Here is a 16986-nt window from a genome sequence, read left to right on the forward strand (position 1 = left end):
CATGGGGCCAAACGACTGCGCCGCAGCGCTGTGGATCATCAACCTGGGTAACGTCACACCATTCTGTCATAGCTTTCTCTACCCCTCAGCCAGAGAATGGTACATTTGCCTTTGTCAAATCTGGCGCAAGTGCGGGGATCCAGGTGGAAGATGGAAAGCGCCTCTTTGAAAGCGTCCTCAGCAGGATTGGCTGAGGAAATGGCTTGCGCGTCCAAATACCACTCGCTTTGGGACTGCATTGGCCACTGTTAATTCGGGATTCTGTCAACAGAGTTCAGCAACTCCAAAGCCTCAATGACCTGGAGATTGTTCTCAACAAAGCGCAATCTAAGTATGGGCAAGAACATGAGGGTAAAAAGATTTCCAAGTGGCTGTCGAAGCTCTCGTCGCGCATCTGCCATTACGGTCAAATCTTTTATGTTCTTGTCAAGCATCATCCGGAGTACGTCAGTCTGGCATGGGGAGCAATGAAATTTCTCTTCATCGTAGGTATCGCTTTGAATTGCGTGCAGACCAGAGACTAATCTTGGGTGGCAGTTAGTTGAGAACCACGGGAAGCAACTGAGAGTTCTTGCTAAAGGGTTGAGCCAGATCGCGAACGTGCTGCCACGCATAGAGTTCGCTAACGCTCTCTACCCAACCGCCCGCATGCAACAGGCCGTTTCCGAGATCTATAGCAAGATCATTCGGTTCTTTCTTCGGGCGGAGCGCTGGTTCCAGCAAGGCAAACTGCGCCATACGTGGGAGACTCTGAGTCGGCCTACCGAGCTCTACTATGGTGACCTGATATAAGATGTGGGAGATTGTACGAAAGCGATCGAAGTATTAGCGAGTGCAGGAGCACAAGCGGAGCAGCGCGACATGCACCTAGAAATACGGGATTTGAGCAAGAGGTTGCAGAGTTCAGAACAAATCCTCCAGGAAATGCGAGGGTTACTCATCTGTAGGTTACTTTTTGCAGCAGCTAGTACTAGTCCTAACGATGCGCAGCATACCAGTCGATCCAAACAAGTGCGAATCTCGACACCAATCAGCGTCTGACTGATCTCCAACTGAACCAGGTCATGGACTTCCTCTCCGGTGCCAACGCGCTGGACCCGCTAAAAGCGCTGCAATACCGCGCTTTAATAAGTGCCCAGACCAGAGGTCGGCAGACAAGTGCAGATGCAGCGTCGCAATTCTGGGCAAATCCGAAGTTTGCCGCCTGGGAGTCCGCATCGTCGCCAACTATGATCATGGTGAGAGGAGGGTACGGTACGCGAAGTCAAGTCCAGAATTTCGCCGTTGACGTCATCAACAATCTTCGCAATCAGACCGTCCCCACGCTTTGGGCCCTGAAGTCGGTACCGGCGCATGGCGCAACTGCTGCATCAGCCATAGATGTCATTAAAGGGTTGATATGCCAGGCCATACAGCTCAACATGTTACAGCATACGGAACACTCGCTTGCACTGAGTTGTGCGCAATTTCGCGCAGCTGACTCTATCGAGCGATGGTTTTGACCTCCTAGCACGTACCATCGCGAGCTTCGCGCAGCTCTATATCATCATTGACTTGGAAGCTGTAGGATTTTCGTATCTTCATGGCATCTCCTGGCTCTCCCAGCTGGCTGCTATGTTCAAGCGACACGCTTCCGGGAAATGGATATCCCGGCTCAAAATCCTACTCGTCAGTTACGGGGCCATGGTGCGGCAGCAAGACGATTTACTCAACTTTCGCGATATCATCGTGCATGTAAGATCATCTCAGACAACTCTAATGCCTCAACGGCGTCCGCCGGAATCCCGTTGCCCAGGTCGCGGGCGGTCGCAACCTACGACAGGAAGTATGTGCACGCGTTATGGTGGCAGCCGAGTGCGCCATTCTCCACTCTTGAGAAGCTGAGTAGAGCCGATGTTCCGCTCTCCTGAATAGTTCAAGAGCCCGTGTTACCGCTACACTGCATGCCGTGTTTGAGACGTGCGGGGGCAAGCGAGGGTAGATCGAGCATCTCCTCAATACAAAACATTCTGGTGATGGCATATCGAATACCGTCCACTATCAGATTTGGTCACCGTCGTCCCGGTCCGGGAGTAGCCATCAGCTCAACGTGATGGTTGTAGCGAACACCTAGCGAGCGTTGGCTGTAGTGGGATTATCAACGCTGACTAAATGTGGGATTCACTATCGCGATACCGCCTTCTTTGGGCATTGCAAGAGCGCGCTGGCCACCTCCAACAGCAAGATCTGCTCAAACTCCCGATCATTCGTCCTTTTCTTGAGTAGCATCTGCAGAGCCTCCGGGACACCCTCATATTCTGCGGGTTCTGCAGATCTACCCTATGCTATTCATCGTGATATGTCAGAAGGGCAATGCGGAGATTTGGTAAACAAGCCCAAGTCGAATGATAGTGTCCAGCCCTGCCTTGAGGCGGACGATACTATCAGCAATATCGTATTCGGAAACTGGAATCTGGCGCGATTCCTTTTGTGCTGAATTTCGTTCCGAGATTCTTCTTCAAGACAACGCGCTGACTACGCCACAGTGCTGAGATGGCCAGATTAAGTTCGTCGGGACAACATGCAAGCCGCGCATCCGCAGGGGCGGCAGCGGAGTGACGACGACAGATCGGCAATTGTCCGAGGAATAAGCTGCTCCTCGTGTAGCTTACGTCGTGGTTTATACTAAAAAATGACTGTGTGCTCATATCTTTTTCGATGATCAGTATGGGAGAGGAAGTTGGGGCGACTAACCAGGGGCTAGAATCGGACCTTGGTGAGGAGTGGAGATATGCCCACTAAACCCCAGTGGGTTTAGCTTGCCTGCGCGAACTTGGCATTCGAGCTTTTGACAGGCTCACTACAGCGCAGAACAATCGAGCGTACCCAACATGAACTGGAAACTAGGTACCGATTAACTCGACTACGGATCCATGTCCTTTCAACTCGCCATGCCCTCCTACTGCACCTAACCAGGTAGCATCAATATCACTGCGTGAACCTTGGGAGCCACCTGGGCATGCAATCACGACCGCCGCCTACTAGCTGTGGCCAAGATACTTGTAGTTCTCTGAGGCCGAGCGGGCGAAATCGTAAGACGACCTGTCAGACTTTACAGCCAGTTGTACTCTGCGGGCCGATACTAGAGAAGAAATGATAGCCCTACCAGGTACGGCCGTATTCGCTCATGGCTTAACGTCGCTACATATCGTAATCAGGAAGATCACATCTATATTTGGTAAGCCTAACTACACAGTACTTATAGAGATCCGTAAAGTAGCTAGCTAAAGTGGCTTAGATCTTCTCCGCTAACCAAATGTCTTTCATTACCACCTATAGGTGTCAATTGCACGTAAAACTGGCAAATTCAGATTCCGTTACAGCACCAAACAACGCTCCCTCATAACGAGATGCAAAGACTTGAGCGCGCTAACTAAGATGCACTTGGCCAGATCCTCGAGATCACTTACCATAATCCCTGCTCAAAGCTGTTCATCCGACTGTACTAGTTGGGTATCTGCTCTGATCATCAATGACTCTAGCTTCGGCCCGCCATGGCTCCAAGGATACTAGATCAAGTTCTACAAGCTTGTCTCTCGTATCTCAACCCCTTTCACTGCCTGGAGTAGGACGAAGCGGTAGGAAGAATCAGCCTGAACTGATATAAAAGACCTATCGTCTCCTCTCTAAAACAGACATCACTCACTCATTACATCTCCACAGTCTTTTGTTTCCACACACGCTCTTTACTATCAACAACAATGAAGTTCCTCACCCTCATCGCCGCCGTTGGCACTCTCGCTGGCTTCGCTGCCGCCGGTCCAGCTGAGCCTCTCTCCGTACGAGCACCTTCGGATCTGCCCATCGATGCAAGATCGCCCCAGGAGGGAGCTGGTGACCAGAACACCTGGTTCAAGGACAGGTTCTGCGCTTCGGGCTATGCCTCTTGCGGCAAAGCAGGAACCAATGGCGACCCAGGAAACCGATGCGCTCTTCGATGCACAAACTTCGCCGGAGGTGTCGTCCTCGGCCATTGCCAATGCGGTACAGGATGGTACCCAGACGAGTGCATCACTCTTGGCAAATTTGCGGGTCGTCACAAGTGCTAAATCCAGTAACTGCGTAAGTGCATGGTGTGAGTTTTCTTCGGTAAATTGCGAGACTAATGATTGCTTTGTAGACTTTCATACATCAAAACTTTCACGAGGAAAGCGACTGCAGGGCAACCAAGGGTACTCGTCGGCACTTCACAGGTGAACAGGAGGACAATACAGCAGGCAGAGGAGGGATCGTAGATATAGTGGTTTCCAGGGGTTTAATAGAGCATACTTTGTACTATGCTTGAATACACTACATTCTCCCAGACTTTCTCACTGCGAAGTACACAGTGTTCGATTTAGGTTACTACATTACCTCCTCCGTTACGGCACTAGACAGCTGTACTGTGTGATCACTTGTCATAGCCCAAACTCATATGCAACATCCATTTGCGGATTCTCTGATTTGAGAGAACCTGTCCGTTCAGGTCGTTTAACATGCCAGCCATGGAAAAGATCATAAATGCTTCGAAAAAGACATTATATTATAGAATGCATGACGATCGTTGTGTCGAGAACCCGCGCTCAAAAACTACACAAGTTTGGCGTCATGTCGCTTTCGTGCGTTTCGAAATCAACATGGTCCAGAAATATGAAGATATGATCGATACTGTGTCTACTGTTTCACAGTTTGGTTTTGCCGAAAGACACGGCAGGATGACTACATGTCGATCCTCCAACACACCAGGATGAACGCTAACATCGCTACATCTCTTGCATATAAACCAACTCTTCTATGCTGCAACTTTAACAACACAACTTCTAACATCAACCTACCAAAAAGGAAACATTGAGATTGTATGTGGTTGGTCTGCTTTTGTGTTCTTTGTGCGAAAGCTGTTGTCTTACAATCCGTTGTGTGAGACACATTGCTCTGCGAACAATCTAACAGCTGCTTGTAACAGTGTTGAATCGAAAGAACTAAATTTTGCGGTGAAAATATGTACATGGTCATTCTCTGACACCCAAACGCGACATGTGTTGGAAGTTGTTCGATTTTGTTGCAACAGACAAGGTTGACACATCTTGCTGGTTTTCTTGGATTTTGATAGCAGAACAGACGGCAAAGTCTTGCTCAACACATGCCGGTTTCCCATTTGGATTTTAGAGTCCAAAAACAAAACTTTGAACAGGAAGAGGTCGAAAGAAGCCACCCATAGGATCCTGTTGCTGTTCTTTTGTACAAGACCCAAACCAAACATTCACTCCCATGGTATAGCTTTCGAAACACCAACGCTCCTATGGGTATGTCTTTCAGCTTTTAGGAAGATCTCGCGGCAGCCGAGAACATGTGGAACCCGAATTTATGTTTGAGAAGGCGGAGGAAAGAAGACTCCATGATTATCACTTCCCGCTTTTTTTTGGAAAAAGGACAGAAGGCAGTGGATAATAAATTAAATAGTGGGCCAAAGGAGGTGAGATATGTATACCAAGGCGAGGTGTTGAGAGGGGATGTGAAACTAATCAAGCATCGTCGCCCATGGTGTATGCTGGACGAGTTCTTCTCGCACCGTGGGTGAGCTTCAAAGTGCTTTTGAGATACACTGCATCGTGGCTAAAAAGAGTAGTGATGGAGAACAGATCCATGCTGTTATCGATCTCGCGGTTTTCTGCCGATGTTGCGAAATTTCAGTGGCCAGCAGTCCGCCATAGACAGTTTTGCAATGACTTTCGACAACATGACCCAATCCTCTATCAATTTTGAACATATCGGTTTTTCTCTTGCAACTTCTGAGAGGTACTCCATTGCATATGTTTCCGCCAATTTCGATGCAGGCACAAAATCCATGAGTGGTTGTACTGTATTTTCGAGTTTGGCTCACACGCCCGCAGTCATGTGCGTGGAGACAGGTTTTTTTGGAACAAGTTTTTCGTGAAAATGATGTGTGATGAGAAGACATTCCGAGGAGGAAGAAAGCCCGCTTTTGTACCACAGACGAGGCGCTCAAGCTAGTGCAGGCGGTCAGTACGGTGATGCGCAACACTTCACACGCCGAGCCAATCTGTAAACTTCCACTCACTATCATCACACATCGAAAACATCCCATTAACTAAATCCTGTCATTTCCCGATATCAGTTCACCATCCTTATAACTATCCATCAAACTGTCACTTCTCCACGCGATCCCATCACCCCCACCCCCTACTGCCCACCAGTCTGATTCCCATCCTTTTGCCCACCCACACTCCTACCCCCCGCCTTCGTCGTATCGCCCACAAAGCTCCCAGCCGCTACATTCCATTAGCCTCTCCCCTATCTCACCCATAATCCCATATTCCCACTCACCTTTCGTCGTCTCCCCAACGCCCTGCGTAACACCCGTCACCGCATCGCCTACCGCCAACACCATCATCGTTAGTGAACCGCCTCACGCATTTCCGTATACATCAACGAGGGTATCTGTTGCTTACCAAGTCCTTTACCGCCCGCAGCAACAACGTTACCAGTAGCGTCTGTCACGCCTTGGACGCCCTTTCCGACGGTGTTTGTGGCTGCGCCTAGGGTGTTTCCTGTAGGTACTGTTAGTCCATTTCTCTTACAGCTTCCGGTATAACAGCGTTTGACAGGAAGAGAACAAATGCGAAAGAAAGGTAACACGACAACATACCAAGGCCACTAGCAGCGGTGCCAAAGAAGCCCTTTTGTTGATTGTTCTGGTCGGACATGATTGATTCGAATGTGTGCGTGTGTAGTTCCTGTTACGAATAGCAGTTGACAAATGTATAAAATTCCGAAGTGTAGATGCAGTGTAAATCCTCAGCACGCAACCCTCACTCGAGCTTTACATATATATCTGTCCCTCCGCTACTCTGTCCTTATGACGTAACCGCTCTTCGCCCTCCCATGATCCCTGCACACCCACCAGCCCCCCTCTCTAACCCACCCGTTGACGCGCAACGCTCCTGCCCACCGCCGTTAGCAACACGCCTCGCAACAACGATCGGCATGTTTGCATCACATCGCATCATTGGCAGCGCACGTGTTTTCCCACCACCGCAACCTAGGTCTCTTCCAAGATTCACAGCAGAGCATCATAACATCACGACGATTAAATATCACAGCAAATGTACACCACCTTTTTTTGTAGCACATTTCATTCTATCTACATCGATACTCGCAAAACAAAAAAGAGTCCGCAATGATTTTTACCATCATCATCCGATACATCAAATCGTTTTTACGCTGCCTGAGCATCATCTTTTTTGCGTACTCTTTCTCGCAGCAAAACGTGTGCCATATGCCTGAGCAACCGACATTGCCTAAGCAAGTAGGTGTTTCTGCTGTCATGGGCGGACACCGTTATATGCCATCACCACAAAACCACCGCATTCTCTGAAAGACTGCAAAAGAAGAAGAAAAGGATAACATGAAAAAAAAAGTGCGGGATTAGAGGCAAAAGAACCCTCCACAGGGGGACAAAAGGTAAACTCCTCTCTATCCATCTTTTGTCCATCCCTACCCTAGCAGCGTAGAAGAAAAGTGATGAACGAACCGAGGTCAAGAGGTATAACTCAATCGTGCCCAAAAGAACCACCCATAGCGCTCGTAAAAAGCGTCAGTGGTGCAAGGCCTCATCCGTTCATCTTGCAAAGCACGTCCCAGAACGCCGCCATCATGGTCCGTGAAAAACATGAAAACATGCGCACGCACAGTGACAACAAGGAAACTTTTGATGAAAACCCCGGGCGTCCGAAATGCATGCAAACAAGGACTGCGCGCTGTGATGCAACCCCCTTTCTATGGCAACGAAGAAACAGGCGATCGATTAGATTACCGCGTGCGGTGTGGTCTATGGGTATAAGAACCGTCACGCGCTCGAATGGTTGGAAGAAGAGGTAATCACTCCGAAGGCTTGGCCTCCGTCTCGGCTGCAGATTCATCTGCCGCGTTGGATGTAGAGCCAGCCTCGCCGGCGTCTTCGTTGCTAAGAGCTGCTAGTGCACTGCGATAGTTGTTAGTGAGAACCTTGAAGGGTACGACGAGTGAAAGCTTACCTGAAAGCGTTTGCATGAGCAGTTTCCTCCTTCTTGACGGGTGGTGTGCCGGTGCGCGAGGAGGCGTTGGAGTCTTCACGACCACCCATCATGCCGGGGCCGAGACCGCGACGGCCACTACCGCTGCGGCTACCAAGCATGGAGGGGCCGAGAGACTGGTTGTTGAGGTTGCGTCCAGAAGCACCCTTGGAAAGCTTGCGCAGATCGTCCATCTGTACACGGCTGCCAGTGTCGGGAGGAGGCTGCATGCCACCACCTGAGAACGAGCGAGCGTCGCCGCGACCCATGGGAAGACGACCACCGCCGCCGCGCTGGTTCGATCGTGTGCGCTCCATCTCGGCGGCCTGCTGAGCCGCCATGGCTTCTTGATGAATCTCCGCAATGGTCTTGGGACCCTTGAGGATGTCCTTGGACTTCCAGCCAGCCTTGCGCATGTCGACAGTGTCGAGCAACATGAAGTGCATACGCGACGGAAGACCCTCCATGTTCATGACCTTCTCGATGCGCTCAAAGTACATGTTGATCATCTTAGGACCGGCCTCGGCCGACTCCATCGTGGCACCGACAGTGCGGAGCAGCTTGACCAGAGACTCAATAGCAGCCTCATCGGGAAGACCCTCAAAGTCGAGAAGCTTGAGCACACACTCGTGCATGATGCGGAGGGTCAACATGCCCAGCTTGTACAGCTCTCCGATGAACTGGATGAGACCAAGACCCTTGCGCTTGGCGGCAGCGGCGATGTAGTATTCGTCTGACAGAAGCTTGGCCTCCTTCTCGCCTTCTGGCGCCTCGGGCAGGTTGACCTCCCAACCACGCTCGAACTCCTCCTGACAACGGTTCAGGAGGTATTTACGGAAGAGAGCACCACCAACAACCGGGTTGCCGTGCTTGTCGCGGACGTTCTCGTCCTTGATCTCGGTGCTCATAGTCTGCAACATGCGGCTACAGAACTTGGCGTACATAGAAGACCAGTGGGACTCGTCGCAAGCCTTCTCGAAAGTGAGCTGAATGACCTGGCGAAGGGTGCGTCCATCGGTCTCGTCCTTGGACTGTCCTGCAATCTCGAGAATTTGATCGGAGATCTTATCGAACTTGTCGGGTGTCATCTTGTTGAGAGCAGCCTTGACCTTACGCTGTACCATATCGGGAGCCAGGTGGCCTGCGCTCATTTGAGCCTGGACAGCAGCAGGCTGAGTGAGCGACGTAGGTACCCAACCAGTCTGCGAACGTGTAAGTGCCTTGACTTCCTGACCGGCGGTCAGTGGCATAGCCTTTGCATCCTGGCCGTTGTTGTTGTTGCCGCGACCGCGGTGGCTGCCGCCGGCACCCTTGCCACGAGAGCTGCCAACACGAGGAGAATCGGGTACGCGGTGGGCGCTCTGGTAGGAGTTGTTGCGTCCCATGGAAGGAGCACCACCCATAGGGAAACCACCACGACCTCCACCTAGAACGACATGAGCAAGGGGGTTCGTCATAGAGGAGCCACGTCCAGCTTGGGCTTGCTTGAAGCGCTCTTCGGATGTCGTACCTGGCGGGAGTGTGCGCCCTCCTGGCGGGAATGAACCAGGTGCTCCGAAATTGCCCATGCCGCCACCGGCAGCACCTCCGCGAGATCCTTGACGGGGACCCATAGAACCAACACGAGCAGACGGGGGGCCGCGAGCTGATTGAGGCTCGTCGCCGACAGTCTCCTTGAGTTTCATGTCCCAGTCAACCGAAGGCTTCTCCTTGAAGACATCCTGGAATTGCAGGAGGAAGTCCTTGTCGTACTGACGTCCCTTGCTCCTGTTGCTGTTGTTCAGAGCAGGGTTGGGGCTGGAAACACCCTGAGGGTACTGGACCTCAGCGCGAACCTCGAGGAAACGCGCAGTCTTGAGCGCCTGCATACCAGCAGTTGGCTGCGCAGGCTCAACAGACTTGTTGGTCTCGAGCTTAAGAGCGGCTGGCTTGGGCTTGGTACCAGTGGGTGTCTTTGATGGTGCAGGTGCGACGACAGGAGCAGCAGCCTCAACTGGGGTCGCCTCTTCGGTCTGAGAAGCACCAGGACCGAACATGGTGTTCTTCTTCAGACCAGCGAAAAGCGCCTTGTCCTTGGCCTCGCGTTCGGCCTTTTGCTCGGGTGTCTCTGCTGCGCGAGCAGCTTCAGCCTCTTCGGCTTCACGCTCAAGCTTGCGCAGACGCTCCTCTTCCTGCTTGACCTTCTCGGCAGCGTTGGCCTTTTCAGCCTCGGCCTTTTTCTTCTTCTCTTCGGCGTAGCGCTTCTCGTCCTCTTCGCGCTTCTTCTCCTCCTCTTCCATCTCAGCAATCATGCGCTCCATCTCTTCATCTTCGAGGCGCTTCTTCTCGGCCGCGTCAGTCTCAGCCTTCTTGGCAGCCTCAGCGTCTTCCTTCTCCTTCGCTTCAGCAGCGGCTTTCGCCTCTGCCTCCTCCTTAGCAGCAAGCTTTGCGTTGGCTTCGGCCTTGGCCTCTTCTTCGGACGCTTCCCTAGCCTTCTTCGCGGCCTCTTCTTGAAGGCGAAGTTTCTCCTGGAACTGCTTGACGAACTCGGCCTTCTTGGATTCGCCATCAGCCTTTGTAGCGTCGGTGGCGCTTGGTGCGCGTGGCGGAGTTGGCGTAGCAGCAATAGCGGGAGATCGAGGAGCTGCAGGTACCGAAGATGCCACAGCGGGCGGGGCTGGTGATGCACCCTTGGGCTTGAAGTCGAGAATTTCACCATCAACAGTCTTGATTGTGATAGCCTTGCTTGCTCGCTTCGGGCGCTCGAAGGTGGAGCTGGGCGCCGGGCTTGCCGACGTCATGCTCGGGGTGTGTGTGTGCGAGATGTGGTTGACGTTGGTCATGGCCGGTGTGGAAGGCTGAGGAACAGCAGATGATGGGCGCTCCGACATGTTGGAAGGAGTGCGTGACATGCTCTGAGCCTGTGGCTGATGGCCGTAGGGAGCAACTCCGTAGGGGGACTGCATCTGGGGAGGGTAGCCACGACCAGGGCTAGCAGGAACACCTGGGTAGTGTATGGACTGTTGCAGTCCGTAGTTCTGGGGGTAGAAGTTGTTGTAGGGATCTAGGCCTGGTTGAGGCATGCCGCCGTACATAGCCTGTTGTGACATATTTGTTAGAGATAATTCGAGATGATTATGGAATGGAGAGGATGAACGCATTTTGTAGAAATGGCTTGCGCGAGACTGGTCGCCAGATCCGAAGAACCTTGGGTGGGAAGGTGTCTCGTTTAGGGCTGAACCAAAGTCTGCTGATAAAGCCGACTTGCGTGACGTAGGAGACACAAAAATAATTTCAGCGGTAGAGGGAATACGAACCTGTGGAGGATACTGCTGTCCCGGGTAGAACGGCATACCAGGGTTGGCAAGATGCTGCTGCTGGTGCATCGTAGCGGGGGTGATGGCGGGGCTACGGTTCTGAGTAAAGGGAGAGCGCTGCGGCATCTGGCCCTGGGGGTGGAACGGCGGGGCTTGACCACCGCGACCCATCTGAGGCATGGCACGGTGTGGCTGGGGCGAGTAGTTTGCCATTTGTGGGTTGAAGTGGCCCTGGCCGTATCCACCGCGACCGCCGCGGTTAGCAAACGAGCCTCCGCGACCCATGTTTGCGTTGCTCATGTCGCTGTGTGCAGACTGGGACGACTCACGTCGCAGGTGCTGGGCTTGCGGGAGCGAGTGGGAGTTTGGTTGAGGGGGCATAGCAGGGCGCGCCTGTGGCAGAGTTAGTGGCTGAGGCGAAATGCGAGAAATATCAGAGCAGAGAGGGCGCAAACTCACGTTAGGCTCAGTGCTTTCACCGCCCTGGCCACCAAAGACCAAGTTTGGTCGTGTAGGCAGTCCGTCAGGCTTGGGGCCTCCGGAAATGGGCGTGGGAATGGGTGAAGGTGAATGGGCAGGCGAGGCAACGCGCGGGTTCTGGACCTGCGCCGGGTTCAGGCTTCCCTGAACTACAGGCGAGGCGTGGGCAGGCGCTGGGGAGCCAGCGAGCGAGCCGAACTTGATGCCAGAGGGCGGGCCTCCTGCCGTCGCAATGGGCGGGGTCTGCTTGATCTGGACGGACGACTTGCGCTCGTGGGCGCTGCCGTTGGGGCCGCCGCTCACAATCGTGGGCATGGCGGGAATAGCAGGCTTGATGGCGCCGGTGCCATTCACCGGGGATACAGAGGAGCTCTTGCCATGGTGCGCGCTCTGCGGACCTCCCACTGCCACGGGCGGCGCTGCGCTAGACACGATCGTGGGCTTGGTCGCGTTGGCGTAGGAGCTGCGGGCAGTGGGTTGAGCCGAACCGGCGGCCACGGTGGCGGACGATCCTGTAGAGGAGTTGTTCGCGGTCGTAGACGAGGAAGCGGCGATGGGCGGGGTTTGCGAGTTCGCGGCGGGATTACTCATGGACTCGGTGGTGGGTGAGGCGACGTGTGGAGGTGGGAAGGCGGTCGGCAGGCTGCGCAGTCGCTACCTAGCTGAGGGCGGATGACGTTGGTATCGCTGGAATCCCAGATCCGAGCGAGGGGCAAACTCTGCGGAATTAATGAGTTGCTGGGGCAGCGACTCGGGGGGGATGCAGAAAAGAGAGTCGTCGGTGGTGACGAAGGGAAGGCAAGAGGTCAACTCCTTTAGGAAGGGTGTTGAGGGCTGTCCGAGCGCTTCAATGAAGGAGTCTCTGAACAGGTTCCGGATTCGGACGAGGGGGATTTCGCCGAATAAATTCGTGAAATCGACGGGCGGCTCGTGTGAAGATCACTGAGTCCGCTGCGTGTGTCGTGATGGGATGTTCTCGCAGTGGAGAGACGGGTGTGTGGAGGGACGGCGGTTGGGCTCTTTCGAAAATTGTTTGAGTGCCAGACTAAGCCGCAACAAGGATGCTGGCCTAGCCGAGAGTCCTTGAAGCGCAGTCCCAACACCTGGATTGCCACGCCAATTCGCAGTGGCTTGTTTGGCGACTCTGCTTGCTCAGAGTCACGGCTCAGTTCTTCACGATTGATTTATTGGCGGGCGCGCACAAACTGCGGTTGCTATGTGCGCGTTCGTGAGTTGCTCGGATACACGAGGCAAGAGCGAGGGGCCGCCCACGCTGCCTCACCAGGTCCAAGACTTGAGCCCGTCATCACATAGACAGTAAGCGGGACAAGCCACGCAATGCTGCGCTCTGCCCGAGTGACCTCGTCGTGACTCCAGCTAGCTCGCTGTGGCTGTTGGCACACAGCGTAGGCAATGCCCTACGCGGGGTGCCTTGCGCTGGACTGGACGGCAGCAGCAGATACAATCCATACGCTGAGCAAACCCCACCATCTGGTGGACGAGAACATCTGCCGAGTGCCAAACGCCCTGTTTCTACTCGCACAACCGGACCAGGTAAACGGCGTCTTATTCCCACGGCTATAGCTCAGCCCTGTGTCTCTTGCGGTACACCCAGTCGCACAATGAAGCGCAGTCGTTGGCGTAACAAAGAAACCACAGACACAGCGGACCTAGTACCACAGTACAGCATGAGCCTTGCCATCCATACAGTGTCTAATCGCATCACCCCTCTTGCGCCGATCGAAGAAAAAATGTAAACCCACTGACGTCTTGATGCGCGTCTATGCACAATGACGGCGACCGTCTCTCACGTGAAAGGCATCTCCGCCTTAACTCCATTGTCATGTGAGATTTTCGAGTATCATCGCCACAATCGATAAGAGTCGATCAGACCACTCCGTGCACCTCCATGATTACTACAAGGCCCGATTGACTCCAGCAAGCGCCTCGAGCTCGACACGGACGCTGTCCCGTTGACTGGGCGATGCATCGACAGCTTTGTCAAAGGCGGGGATTGCCCCGCCAAAGACATGCACCAGCAAGCATCCAGGACTCGCAAAGTCTCATCCGAAAGGTTATGTATATGCAGTATGGGTGTAGTTTGGATGCGATGTGAGCGGCATCTAACTCGCTCTTGGTGCAGGACGTACAGATGTGGTAAATGGCAAACAGCTGACCCGGTGGACACGTGACGACGGTGGATGCAATGCGACGAGATGAGATGATGGAGACAATGAGGTTTCTCCATGGAGATGCAGATATAATTTCGGATCTGCGGATTCAACTGCTTCTAGTGCCGTAAGCATGAAAGTCTACAAGAGAGACGCTCGATATGGAGTGGTCTACCGCCAACTGCACGTTCATGGAGTTGCGAGGGTGTTGTTCAGGCCAAATGCTACCATGTCTCTTACGACCAGAGGTAATCCTGGAAAGAATATGCAGCTTGCTGTCCTTTGTTGAAGTAACTCGATTCGCGCACTTGGAAGTAACACGGGAGGTATAGTAGGCTGAACCTCAGGCTACGATGAGGAGCGGGACCACATGGCTACAATGTAGCAGCGACCACTGCCGGCGTAGAGGGCCTGTTACTAGTGAACGTTCATAGTGGCGACAATCACAACCAAGGAACTATTATCAAGTAAGCGAACGGTTCATTTTCCCTTGCAACAATGGACAGCGTAGGAACTAGGAGACGAACGTCAGGTTGGCCCAGAGCAAATGCAGTAATGGCAGCGAACAGACACATCGCAACGAGATGCGACCAAACCTTGAGTAAGCCGTACAGTCATCTGTTCATTGACTACAGACAGACCACTTGCAAAGGCCGACAATATGACTCTTTCAGGCCGCCTACTTACCGCCTCCGCATCGCCTAGGCTACAGCCACATCCTCCATCCTATGCAGGCACCAGGCACCACAATCATCCACCATTCATGACTCAAATAGAACGGTGACACGGCGACGCGGCTCCTTTAGCGGCCAGGATCCTTCCTGTAATGCCGCGTAGCATTAGCAGCGCACAGCCGGCGGTTTTGCGTGCGCCGGCAGCAGAGCAGAAGGAATTTCGTGGTAGCAAAAGGAACGGACACGACCGATGTTGAAACCCTGCTGCGGGTGTAATGCAACGAGTCGCAATGCCGCCAGGTACCGATGACAGTGCGTCGGCGGTTCAGTACAACGTTACCAAGTCGCGAATTGACAGCCGCCTCAGACTTCAGGTTCGAACTTCATGTGCGCATTTCAATGCAGTATGGAGCATGACGTCGGCCTCTGCTGTGCTGCGTGCTGCGACAGACGGGGATAGCCATCCATGCGCCAACTGAGTTACCTCCGCCTCTTCCATCGCATTTCCATCAATCGCATCCGCCCAATGGTAATCTCGGGTTTCCGGAGTATGCGCATTCGCATTCTGGGGTGTGTGGGGGAGATGAAGGGGAAAAGGAAAGGAAATTTCGCATCAACACACCGCACACGGCCACATCAAGCACAAACTTTGAACCAGCAGCGGGGTCCAAAAACTTCCACCTCTCATCGTCAGCCACACCCACATGGGGACCTCGGCGAAGTGCCACTCTTATTTTCCTGCTTAGAAAAGCCGCCGGCTGTGCGCAGGCCCTCCTCTTTGAACGCTTCTGCCCCCCTAAGGATGCAGGCTTGGGGGCAGGCTCAGCCTTTAAACTCTGCGCCAGTGTACGCTTCTCGTGATGGCGCTCTGGTGCCCCGGAATGCAGAACACAGGCGCGTCAGAAGGTTTGGTCGATGGCGCAAGCCTGCCGTCGTCCGATCGCTGATGGCCATGGCTCTTGCTCGTATCCTTTGAGGATCGCCCTGCGCCGTATCAGCGCAGGTGCATGACGGCTGAGGAACCATCCTCGGGCACTAAAAGCGCCTCACAATCCTTTGGCGTTGACGACATGAGATTGAGTTCGAGTCAAAATCGACATCGCATGAAGCTGCCCGTGGAGGTGGAGCTTTGCTTTTGCGACAAGTACCGGGCGTGGCTGTAGATGAGGAAGTTGGCATGTGCGTGTGGAGATAGCGATGCAGGTGGAAGAAGAAATTCGGAAGGTCGTGCTTTGCTGCCTTCCCGTCTTTGTTCGTCTGCATCATCCCGTCCCGCCCTTTGCTTCTTCTGGTATGCATCGTCCTCGCTCCAAGGCGCGACAGTGACAGCCTGGCCCACCACCACGAGCGAACTTGTCGCGAGAAGCAAGTGTGCCCAACCGCTCACGCTCGTCATGCGCATCAGCCCTTTTCAATACCTTACTGCATTTCGCTTCTCGACCGAGGCGCCGACTAGGTACGTATCTTTACATCATCGGGGCCAGCGCTACCACAAGACATTGCATCCCTGCTGGCGTCCGAGGCGACAGCCTGGCAATGCAACCTCCACGTGATATGCCTCTTCCACCAATCGCTTCCCACACTGGCAATTCACTCCGCGCCGGATCAAGAAAGCGATCCTGACGACCTCACAGCCAATCGCGCATGCGGAGCTCAGAACCACGAACAACAACACCGCGACGCACGTCTGACCCTCTGACCCCGAAAACCCAGCATCCTTCACCTCATCCTTCTCCACGATCCCGCTCGGCTCTTGGAGTGCCAATAGGGTGTCTGGGCTATTGTACGCCCTGACCCTTCTCCGCATGTCGTAATGGCTAAAAAGTTCCTGTCGAACCAGCGGGTATTCAGCCGGGATGACAGGTAGTCGCAGTACCCTTACTCATCTCCAGGCACGTCGTTCCGGACTCCTTCGCGTCCGTCATGGCGCGATTCATGTGTACCTTAGACCACACCACCGAGCTGGCGGACAATAAAAATCGGTAGCGCCTTTGCCTAAGGTCCAGTCCGGTAAGCTCAGCGGTTAGCCCAGATGCGAGGACGTTTGTGAAAGGAATGCGGAGCGAGGTGGAGGGCGTCTGGCGCAAAAGCAGCGACAGGGTGCGCTAGCCAACGCTCGTCCTGCACATGATGCGCTCCGCAGGAGGTCGACCGTGAACGGTAGCCCTTGAGGGTTCTGTCGGAATGGCGCACCGCATTGCGGCGGCTTTGCCCCATGCGTGAGCTGCGATGACTTCAGCGCCGGTTTGCGTTGTCATTCAAGGTCCCCAGGTGG

At 53.7% G+C, this 16986-nt stretch overlaps 2 protein-coding genes across 2 annotated transcripts; both read right to left on the bottom strand.

Moving 5' to 3' along the window:
* Window positions 1-6219: 6219 nt before the first annotated feature.
* Window positions 6220-6826, bottom strand: ACET3X_000048 (uncharacterized protein; the record flags this gene model as incomplete). The annotated part of the gene is made up of 4 exons (XM_069447777.1): window positions 6686-6826; window positions 6489-6587; window positions 6364-6411; window positions 6220-6308 (listed from the first exon to the last, which is right to left on the bottom strand). Exons 1-4 carry the CDS (start codon window positions 6741-6743, stop codon window positions 6220-6222), a joined length of 294 nt encoding a protein of 97 aa, XP_069310290.1. The 5' UTR covers window positions 6744-6826.
* A 327-nt stretch (window positions 6827-7153) lies between these two features.
* ACET3X_000049 (uncharacterized protein) lies at window positions 7154-12868 on the bottom strand. Its single transcript, XM_069447788.1, has 5 exons — window positions 11846-12868; window positions 11387-11779; window positions 9601-11167; window positions 8073-9516; window positions 7154-8020 (listed from the first exon to the last, which is right to left on the bottom strand). Exons 1-5 carry the CDS (start codon window positions 12455-12457, stop codon window positions 7918-7920), a joined length of 4119 nt encoding a protein of 1372 aa, XP_069310291.1. The 5' UTR covers window positions 12458-12868; the 3' UTR covers window positions 7154-7917.
* Between the last annotated feature and the right edge of the window lie 4118 nt (window positions 12869-16986).

The sequence above is a fragment of the Alternaria dauci genome, chromosome 1, assembly GCF_042100115.1.
Source record: "Alternaria dauci strain A2016 chromosome 1, whole genome shotgun sequence".
Lineage (NCBI taxonomy): Eukaryota > Fungi > Ascomycota > Dothideomycetes > Pleosporales > Pleosporaceae > Alternaria > Alternaria dauci.